General features: G+C 48.9%; 1 protein-coding gene across 2 annotated transcripts in view; it reads left to right on the top strand.

Annotated features, from left to right (window-relative positions):
- The window catches only part of LOC116843938 (hemicentin-2-like), a 205,718-nt gene that overhangs the window by 69,217 nt on the left and 125,322 nt on the right, over window positions 1-11,179 (top strand). The window contains exon 1 of one of the 2 annotated variants that reach the window (XM_032814891.1): window positions 1,357-3,757. The exons of the other annotated variant lie outside the window; for it this stretch is intronic. Within the exon in view, the coding sequence (XP_032670782.1) occupies window positions 3,643-3,757 (115 nt within the window). The 5' untranslated portion in view covers window positions 1,357-3,642. Of the gene's footprint in view, window positions 1-1,356; window positions 3,758-11,179 lie in introns of those variants that run through there. 2 annotated transcript variants of the gene reach the window in all.

Below are 11,179 nucleotides of genomic sequence, written 5' to 3'. Positions count from 1 at the left end.
CTCTCTCTCTCCCTCTCTCTCTCTCTCTCTCTCTTTCTCTCCCTCTCTCTCATTCTCTCACCCGAATGCGTGCGCAGTGTATGCAAGTGACAGGTATTTTGGGCGAGAGAAGATCGCTTTGATTTTAGATGGCAAGTGAAATTACTGCATAGTTGCGTAGCTAGGTAAATCGCCTTACGTACAGCGCTACGTCAAAATGTTGCACAACATTCAAGTGCAGCATTTGCGAGAAGAGACTTGCGACTTGCGAATTGAAGCGAAAAAATTCATTTGAATATTTAATATCAGAGCCGAGCGAGAGATGCAAAAGTAACGATACGGCATACTACGCGGAAACATTCTTAGACGGCAGTCAAAGCGGATTTAGGAAAGGTACCTTCGCGGATACCTACTCGATGAGGATTAGGAAGTGATTTGCAGGCGATTGCCGATAGCGATGGAAACACGAAAGCCGGAATTTATCGTGATTGAGGGGGGGAGTTCTCGTAGTCATGGAGCTTCGAGGGCTGTTATCTCGTGCATGCACTGGGTACGCACGAACTACCAGTTTTCATGAACACACTCATGAGCGCACCCCGTGATGTAAGTACATGCTCTTATTCTTTCAGGACATATTTATCGTTATGTGCAATATCCTCTTTCTCCGCGAACACGCGCGCGGTCCTCTTCTAGAAGAGATACCTTTAAATAGATATACTGCGAGTAAACTGTGAATACACGTGATAAATATAAATAGCGTAATCAGCTCCGCGGAGTTAGTTGGCGACTTGCTTAATTAGCGAGTGTCGCGTTTAACTGTCAAGTATCGTGTTTCGTATATTCGCACGTCTGTTTTCTCAGTCTCACATGGTGTTGACTACTGTAACAATGAGGGAGAGGGGAGAGACAAAGGAGGGGAAAAGCAGTTCGATCTCCGATCGCGTGGAATTTCTTCATCTGCTATGAAATCTCATCGTATTCATAAGAGCGTAACGACCCTGGCATTCCTCTCGCCCCACCATCTCACGACTTTCGCGTGGCGTTCTCTCCCGTCTCGTCGAAGACCTTACGTGTTGGCGCGTACGCGCCTGGACCACGACGCGGCGATTACGGGCGCGACTCATTAGCCGCGCCGGTAAATCATCGCGGTCCCCGCCGCGACACGACCGGAGAACGGAAGAAACGCGCCGAATGTGGGAGCCGGAGCGGAAACGCGCGCGCGGGCGAGCGAGCGAGAGGCGGCGAGCAGGTCGAGGGTCCAGAATGAGACCAACGGCGCGAGCGTGCCCGAGAACAGCCGAGTGCGAGCGGAGTCGGCCGAAACAACCGCGACGGCTCGTCGCGATATTCAATGGTTTCAGTACCGAGCCGCCGCGGGTCAGGACTCGATGTGGCTTCGTCGCAAGGGAGGTTTATCGGCGCGCATCTCGATGACAAACTGCGCGCACGGGTGATCCATGAATCAAAGTTGCCGCGAAATCGCGCGGGCTTGTCGCGTACGGGTCGCCCGGTCGATCGCCTCGACGTGCTCCGCAAGTGCCGGCCGATGACCCGGGAGCTTGGACTTTTGGAAAACGCGTCCTCGCGATAGGGAGCGTCCCTTCCGTTCCTCAGTGTTCAGGTGCGCGCGATCGTCGAAATATTATCGGAATTCACTCGGCAAGAGTGCGTGCCACGCACGTGACTCGCGACTCTTCGCACCGACCGCGTTGTCGCTCGTGCGTCAATCCCGGGGGTGTACAGGATCTGCGACTTGCAGACGCGCGTCGAGAGAGCGATTCACGAGTCGTGAACGCACGTGTTCTCCATCCGTCCCCTGACTGCGCGCGCGAAATCCCTGGTGACACGCGTGTGAGAAAAAATCGCCCGCGGATCGGTCGCGTTTCGTGTGTACCGAGTAAATTCCGTGTCGGGTGTCTGCACAGCAGCGTGTTCGCTTCAACAGCTATACGCTGGCGGCGGTCGGGACTGTTGGTTGTGCTTGAATCGATACAGCATCGACTGCAGTATCGCGATTAACTTTGCCCGTTGATACACCTGCGGTTCATTGCTCTGTTCTCGGCTGATGTTCGGCTAGATCGACACACGGGGGCACAGCGTAACGGAAAGTACACTCACAGTGCTGCGTGATGACCCAAACGATGACTTTCGTTTCGTGAGTCACCGGTGCCACGAAATTTCTGACCTGTGAGTGATCGCCGGTAGCCGGCGAGACGAAGAGAACATCGCTGTCAGCGAGCCAGTCAGCTTAGCCCGACAGAAGCCGCTGCTTTATTCCACTCGATCACCCACGCGCGTGGTTTAGGGGAAATCGAGGGCGATCTGTGACGACGATTCGAATGATTTTCGCGATTTAGAGTCTGCTTATTTTCAAGAGCCGCGCCGCGCGTCCCATTGATCGGGCGTCGCGGAGGAAGAGGCATTTGACGGTCGTCGGAAACGGACGCGCCCTGTAAATTCTCCAGAGTGCTCCGGAAACATATCGAACTCGTAAGTCGGTTGCGCGAGCGCACTCAGTGGACGCATAGCGCGGATTTTCGACGGAAATCCCAAAGCGCGCCGAATCCGCTTTGCATGTTCGCTCGCATTCTGACGGACATTTCATTTCATTTCGCGGTGGTTCACCGCGATCGAATGCATTAGTAGGAACTGCGACAGGCGCCGAGACAGAAGCGCACTCGGAATCCGAAGATCCACCCTCGAGAGGAGACCGCCGCCGCCGCCGCCACTGTCGGGTGCTGCAACACCCTCCCCCGTTACGGACAATAAAACTACAATCGCCACTCAGAGGGCTGTCAGCGAAAGCTTTGCTCCGCTACGGATCCGTTTATCCGCGCAAATCCAGCGATCATCTGCTCGCCCAACATACCCGTGAAATCCTATGGCAGCAACAAATTTACCTAACGGGGCACGCATCGATCACGGAATAGGAGGAAGGATAACAAACGGCGTCAACGGCCCGGAGCGAATAAAGTTTCAACTGCTCATAACCTCCGTTTAAAGAATTATATCCATCGGTATTCAGCGGAAAAATTTTATCGGGGGAGAGTGAAAGAGAGACAGATAGAGAGAGAACGTGACAGAAGGAGAATATCATCGGGAAAATCGGAAAATCTAGCGGAAAAACGACTGCACACTTGAATCATCGCGGAGATCTTCAAAGGGCGATCACCTTACACGATGTGAGGAAGACAAAGATCGCGCTTTATAGAATGGCAACGCCGAGTGGCGATAGCACACGCTATCGTTAGGAGTCTCGCGTTTCGTTCTTGAGAGACGCCTGGAAATACAAATAGCTGGCGTTTTATTAAACGAAGATAGGTAGGTGAGCGACGAGACGAATAGGGGACGCGGCCACGCATCGTTCGTGTTGCTTCGCGGTGAACAGCAACGACAACAGCAGCAGCAACAACGACGACGACGGCGGCGAAGAGAAGCGGACGATGTGGACGGCGGCGCGATGCAGCAGCAACAACACCGGCAGCAGCACCAGCAGCAGCAGCAGCAGCAACGACAACGGCGAGAGCGGCAGCGACGTTGGGGGTTGCAATTAGTGTCGGCTCGCAACGGCCGCGCGACTACGTAACGACTGAAGAGGGGTGCGAGCAGGGTCGGCCGTTAGGGGGTCGAGGGTGTGTGCAGTGCGCGTGAAAGGGGGACAAAATGTGGTGGAGGTGGCGGTGGAGTGTCGTGACGACGACGACGACGATGGTGCTGGTCTTGGCAGCCGCCGCGGCGTACTCGCCGTCGGTGGAACTATCGGATCTGGATAAGCCGAGTGAGTAATGCTGCCCGTTACGTCACACTGCTTATACCTGATTTACAACTGGGTTCAACCCTTTCGCGAAATCGAGACAGGATGAGGTGAGGTGAGGCGAAGCGAGACGCTCACCGCCGACAAATCAGCGATGATCCGCTGGAATGTCGATAATAGCTCTGACGGATTAGACAACGGGATTGTCCGGGGTAATGGAATTCGAGTAAACACGATAAACGGCGCGCCAAGCGCGATTTTCTCGACTCTAAGTAATGTAAAAAAGCAAAATCCTCCGTAGAAGAATGCGGCGAAATGTTGCGTTAAGAATGCAATGTCCGTGAAATTTTTTCAACGGCACTTCCTTCCCCCGTTCTCTCTCTCTCTTTCTCTCTCTCTCTCTCTCTCTCTCTCTCTCTCTCTCTCTCTCTCTCTCTCTCTCTCTCTATCGATCGATCGTTCCCTTCGCGGCGAAAGGGTTGTCGAGGTATTCTGAATTTTCCGTCGCGCGTATTCCGCGGGTTGAAGGTCGTGACGTGACGAATTAAATCAAATCTCCACTCCAAATCTCCCTCGTCACGTGGCTGTTGGGAACTTTAAACAGCGGATTATTACCGTCGACCTCATCCGAGGAAGTTTCGCTCGACCGCGTCCCGACGCGCTTCCCCGACGAACGCCGACTCCTCGAAACTCATGCGACATAGTCGATGAAGGGAATATAAATGGAATGGTGCTTCTGAATATCATTAGCAACGTTCTCCCCGATGTTCCCGATAATTAACCAGCCGTTTCGCACCCATCGAGACACACGTCCTTGAGGCGTGAGCGCGGAATCACGTGTGCATCTCGGCTCGGCGGCCGCGACTGCTATCTGAACTCTATGATACGCCGCTCGCGGACTTTATCGGCCGTCTCGTGTGTGTCTCGTTCGATGGATACGTGAATCACATAACAGAACCACCATGATCGCAGGAATTTCATTCGGGTCGCGCGAGGTCGATGCATATCATTAGCGATAGGAATGTACCGTTCTCTGATTAAAATCTCCCATTATTACACGATTCGTATTAATTTTGTCGTTCGCACAACGCGTGCTTGCGATTCCAGAGATAACGTGCGGAGAAAAGCAGATACGTCTGTCGCGGGATACGCGATTTTTCAGCAATTATGTAAATTACCGACAATCTACGGCATTATTCAAATTCCAAGTGACCGTCGAGCACTCATCTAGAAGCACGCGCGTGTCCTCGATTTGGCAGACGCTCCTCCGTGTTTTTTTCATAAGAGCGACACGCTTCCAAAGACACGTTAGTTAATTATGTCGAAGATACACGCCATGTGAGCGTGGCCGAAGAAATTTATAAGTTATTTATTATACCTTACCCGAATGATAACAACCGACTCGCATAGGGATCTCCTACGTGGCAAAAAGCTGAAGCGCTAAAGCGCTCGTCCAGCTCTCGTCGTGTAACGACGATAATACAATAATATCTAATTGCTACAATAATATCTAATTGATAACATAATAAATCAATGATACGAAGATATATATTTTCTCTGTGTATTATTGACTGCTCGACGCATTCGGAGCAGCCATCCGTCGATAAATTCTCAGACAGCGTTGGTCTATCTTTAGTTTCTGCAGACGGATCTCTATGATTACAATAGACATGTTATACAGTGTGTATCGTTCAAAAATAATGTAATCCTCTCTACAAGCCGGATAAGTGGGAAAAGAAAAATGTGAGACCAAGATACTCGATCGATTCGGCCGCAGCGCGTGGAGAAGGCTTAGGGCAGGGAATGACGGCTAAACTAGTTTAATTAAACCACGGCGTTAAGCTCCTCTTAAATTTATAGCCGTGCGATAAAAAAGAATGTTCCGCTGTGCGGGGACGTGAAGAGAAAAAATTGGAGTTTCAATAGCGGGGTACGGCCTCGCACGACCGTGAGGCTGAAAATAATGTGACGCCAATTTCGCACTTTCGCGAAAATCTTTTTTTTTCATCTTCTTTTTCATTCCCCTATTTTGGAGGAAATTTCCGAACCGTCGGGCCACTATCTATTTGTCTCTGTTCGCGCAGCAGCCCGGTGACGTTCCGCTTTCGCGTATTTAATTCCGACAAGTACGCACCGCGTTGTATTCATCCGCATGCAGAAAAAGTATAACAGCCGAGATGTGTTATCGAAATAGGGACGGTTAATATCGCGTCGCTATTGAAGCTAAATTAATTAACTAATCGAACTCTAGCGTTACAGCAAAAAATATTCTCTGTTAGATGGAAAAACAGCAATACTGTTGAGTACAAAAACAACAATAAGATTATATTCCTATTCCTAACTAGGAATTTTATCATTTTTTTCACTGAAAAATTTTATAATTCTTTTCTTAAAGCGTTGCAATGTACGATTATTTTGTCTGAAGTCAGTTAATTTGATGTTATCATTGTATTTGAGGAACTCGTCCTTGTTCGGATGGGACTCAAACTCGGGACTCTAGATTGTGAGTCTAAATATATGTCGTCTAAATATATTGTAAGGCAGAATATAATTTAATATCATAAAGAATGCGCAGCTTTCATATTAATTTAATTAGAACCATAAATAAAGATTACTAGTTTTATTTCTACTCAAGTTAATAGTAACATCTTGCTTCTCACAAGAGGTGTTTGACAATTAACGACATAATGCTCGTGCCCGGGAAGTGGTAGCATGAACTCTGCGAGGTTAATTCCTCACAGAGTTGAATGCTCAAGATTCGCGTGCATAAGATATTTATAGAAACAGCTGCTACTTTCTCAGCTGTTTGAACAAATGTGCGCCTCTAATTTCAGCCAATAGATTTGTACCTCACGAATGCATTTTACTCGTGACAGCCGACTCTTAGCAATGACAGAACGATCAGCCGTTTAGCCAAGTTCGAATCAGTTACTGAGACTTAGCTGACACCACCAAGCCCTTTCTTTGCGTGTAACGCTTATGACACTAAATATGGACGACATTTGCAGCCTCGTAGCAAATTCCTCCCGGCGTTTTCGCACAATTTCAATTTCCAGCGAAAAAGAAGAACCAGTCGGAACGTGCCCGCGGCGTCCTTGATCAGCGAGGTATTAACGCGGTAGCTCACTTGGAATAGCCACGTCGTCATCGGTGACGTTATTGGATGACCAGAGGGACTAATGTTGCAACGATCGATAATCGTTGGTTATATCCTCAATAATTATAGGAACTATTAACGTGCTAATTGGCGGATATCCGCGATCAATGTTCACGGTTGAAAATGAGCCAACCGTAATCATGCTCCCATGGCACCGTTCCAACCGGGAGGACTGAATGTTATTGTTAATATTAACAATATTATTATTGCCAAAGGGGAAATAAACGGAACGGTGCGATGGCTTGCCGTTCAGCGATAAATTAGATTCAGTGGGGGGTAAAGCGATTCTCAGTGCGCGCGCGAAGAGTCCGCTCAATTGTATGCCGAGGCTAACGAGTGGAAGACCAAGCTCCAGGCAATCGTCCGAGCGAGTCGGTAGCCATTTTACAGAGAACTGAAAGCTATTGCGTGCGTGATTCTTGCACAATGTAGGAGGAACATCGACATACTCGACCGAGGTTGAATCTTCGAGATTCAGCCGGCGAGTCTCGCTGGAACTTCACCCTCTATTCACCCACGCGTTCCCTTTGAAGTCTAAATTTTGATTCTACTTTCGACCTCAATATTCCATTCAACGTCTATTTTGAAGCCCATATCAGCTCCTTTTGATTCTATTTAATCTAATAGCTTTGCCGAGAGGTCCTCTTTGGAATCTACAAGTGGCATTTTGTGCGTTTCCTGCCATTTAGAGGCATTAAGTAGGATTTCCGATTCCATGTGTATTACACGTACACTGATCTTTCAGTATATATGAATAGGTTCAGAATATACAGACAGAAGGTTTAGGTCTAAAGTAGGGTCCAAAGTATTAAAATTGGCGAAAACGCCAAGAGAAATTTACACTTCGTGACAAAGCTGCAAATGTCGTCTATATTTAGTATCATGACCTTTACACACAAAGGACTTGGTAATATCAGCTAATTCGGTTTTAGCTAAATAGCTAATCGTTTCGCTGTCATTGTTAAGAGTTGGCTGTCACAGGTAAAATCCTTTCGCTCTGTGAGATACAAATAAGCTGAAATTAGAAGCGCACATTTGTTCGAGCAATTGAGAAAGCGACAGGATATATAGATGTTAGAGAAAGTTCAGGAGTCGTATTCTTGAAGAATGTTACATACGATATTTTTTGAGAATATGATCCAAATAGTAGAGTTAAAATTTCAGCTCGGGTGCACTGTTCGAAGCAAAACAGAATATGCGTCGAATTTTCTCGAAAATATCAGCCGATGCAAATTAACACGGCCGTTACTGATACAACAAAACCGGCGGTTAATTACAACCGTGATTATTCGGCTTCGTTGCGGAATCACCTCGCGATACGATGAAATGTTAGCCTGCGTTTTCACGGGGGGTTCGTTTGGCTGTATATCTCAACAGGTGTTGCTAGACATCTGACGCGTACGCGTAACGCGTACGTGTACGCGTAACCAACGCATCGCCTTAATTAACGATCCTTTCATGTTTATTCGCACAGAATAAGGCCAGGAGCGTTTATTTCGCCGCGTCACTGGTATCGCGGGACAGTGTGGCCTTTTGGTTTCTCGCTAATGAAGGCTGGCCTCGCGCGGTCTGACGCTCTGAAAAAGCGACCGGTGAATGTCAGCGATGAGAGATAAATGCATCTCTATGACGTTCCCCGTTTTTGAATATGTATTATATTATCTGTGCATACAGCGCCACCGGTAAATAACTAAAATCGGAAGGAACGGCTTTAACGTGCGCATCGTCGAAAAATACTTCGCGCCATATAAAGGGGATCTCCTTTCTCTCTCCCTCTCTATTTATCTATCTCTTCTTCCGCCTTTTCTACGTCATGTTTTTATGAAGAGACTGCACAGCAAAATGTAAGCCAATGCTTATCACGGCGAGTTAATATTTTAATAGAGCTTGCGTAACAGCTATTAGCGGACCACAACGCATGCAAGCTATTACGGGACATATATTTCCGGTTAAAAGAAAGAGAAAAAAGCAGGTATTCACTCTTGCCGCACAAAACAAACTTGCCAAACAAAAACGAACAACTATCTGCGTTTCCAACGAGAACGATCTATCACGACACGCAAATTCCCGTTGTCTTCTTCGAGGAGTTTTTCAGCTCCTTTGGCTTTAAGCGTCCAGATTTCACCGGAAAGTCTTGAATTTTGAAAACGACCCGAAAAGAAGAAGCAAAATCGTCCCTCTCCCACTGGTTTTTACTTTTAAGAGCGTTGAATTCTTAATTACAAGTCCGGCGCACGATGTGCTCGTCGATCACTAATTCAGTTCCTGCAAGATGCACGCTGTATATATTCCTTAATAAAGGCCATTCCGCGCGCATCTCGCGCCTGACAGCGGCTACTACTCATCAGCGGCAGCATTTGAGAGAGCGTCGTAGCTACGCGGCATCGCGGTAATTAATCCTTTTTTTGAGGGAAGATAAGGTGCTTGAGAAGCCATGAGAACGCCGCGCGAGCAGGGCAACGGCGGAATGACCACGAAATCGACCTAACGGGCGGCCATTTGTCATTTCACATAAGGGTGGAGGGTGGTGGCATTGCGGAAGAGGCCGAGGAAGACCCGCGCGCGCACGCCGTCGACGGAGACGATAATTTGCACGCGACTTCGTCCGTACACACCTCTCCACGTGCGAGTGCACGATTTAATAGAGCCACGAGTTGTGGCTCGCGTCGGGACTCAAAAATAACAGCTCATAAAACGAGCGCACGACAGCGCCGCTTATCGTTCGCACAGGACTGTTTTACACGACGATTACGGGACGTAATTGCGGGAATAGTAAAAACGATGATGATTAGTCGAACTACGCCGCCGCCACCGTCGCTATATCACCGCGCGACATTACTTTCGGGTAGTCGTTAAAAAATGGTGGATCCCCCCGCAAGCGTCGTCGTATATCCTCGCGTAACAACCTTATCGAAATAATAGCCGGGGTAGGGCGAGAGAGCGAGCATTATCGCGAATCTGAAACAAGGCGGAGACGATCAGGCGACGTAACACGTATGCTTCATAGCCGACACGCGAGTACTCAAGATTATCTCGACTCTAATCCTGACAAGATTAATTGGAATTGGCAGCGCGGCTGTTATTCTTAGACGAGCCTGGTGTGCTGAAATAACATTACGCGCTGAAACCCGAAAGGATCGAAATGATAGTTATTATGAGATTTCGCCGAATAAGCACTTCTCGTTATCGGGGCGGATTTACGAGAGCGAATGACGAATGACAAAGAGCGGTAATGTTCGCGCGCGCGCGAGAAACCACTAGACGTCATTCGGCCATCGAATGGCTTCCTTCCACGTGACAGATCTGAACGCTTAAACGTGAAGAACTCGGCCAAAGAGGAACCGTTACGTGGTTCCGGAAAGAATGCGAGGGAAATGGTTGCGGTATCGTCTCCGCGAACGAGCGCACCGGGTGATTAGTCGCACGCGATCCTAATTTACCGGCTACGCGGAACGCTCCGCGGCCAAAGTCGGTACGGCATATTTCGTTGCTGAAACCCTCTCACTTAAAATGCACTCACTCTAGGCACAATTACCGGTCATTAGGAGCACAGTTCTTACTTTTCCCTTGACCTGATACCGCACCAAGAGGGATGATAGCGTTCCCCTGAAGCGTGACGCGATGTCGCGAGAACAGCAGTCCGTCACGTTTCATCGACCGGGACGGAGCCGCGCATGAACTCACGAGAGTACTCGGCGGCGTGACTCGCAGAATATGGAAATACGCCGTGATGACATCTGCCCGTTACGCACGGTGATAATTGCATATTGCTGGGCGGTGTCAAAAACGCAGCAGCGCGACCGACGCGCAAGACGCGGCCGCGGGATATAAAATTTGTTTCGCGCGCTGCGCCGCGCACGGCGCGCGAAAATAAAGCCGCGCCCGCTGCGAGAGCATTTCATACGTCGTAATTCGCGCAATTCTGTCAAGAAGCGACATATTTCATATTACTGTAATCCGCTGCAAGCCCGGCAACAATGGCGCTCCGCGTGCGGCGAACGCGCGTATCCCGAACTACGTATTTCTCACGGGCCTTCCATATATGACGGCGAAAATTCAGAATATCGCTCCCGCGGGTCTCGTTCCGCAAAACTGCAGCGCGAGTAACGAGTGGATCCACTTCGATATGTCAATACTATGAGCTTAACTCGTGACTGGTGACGCGGAATTTCGATACGTTTCTACGCCGCCGCGATAAAACTTAAAACAAAAAAAGGAGAGAGAAAAAGAGAGAAAGAGAGAGAAGGAGAGAGAGAGAGAGAGAGAGAGAGAGAGAGAGAGAGAGAGAG

The sequence above is a fragment of the Odontomachus brunneus genome, unplaced genomic scaffold (assembly GCF_010583005.1).
Source record: "Odontomachus brunneus isolate Ranch 3 - 2012 unplaced genomic scaffold, Obru_v1 Obru_scaffold_037, whole genome shotgun sequence".
NCBI lineage: Eukaryota > Metazoa > Arthropoda > Insecta > Hymenoptera > Formicidae > Odontomachus > Odontomachus brunneus.
This window is presented reverse-complemented; position numbering and strand designations above follow the sequence as displayed.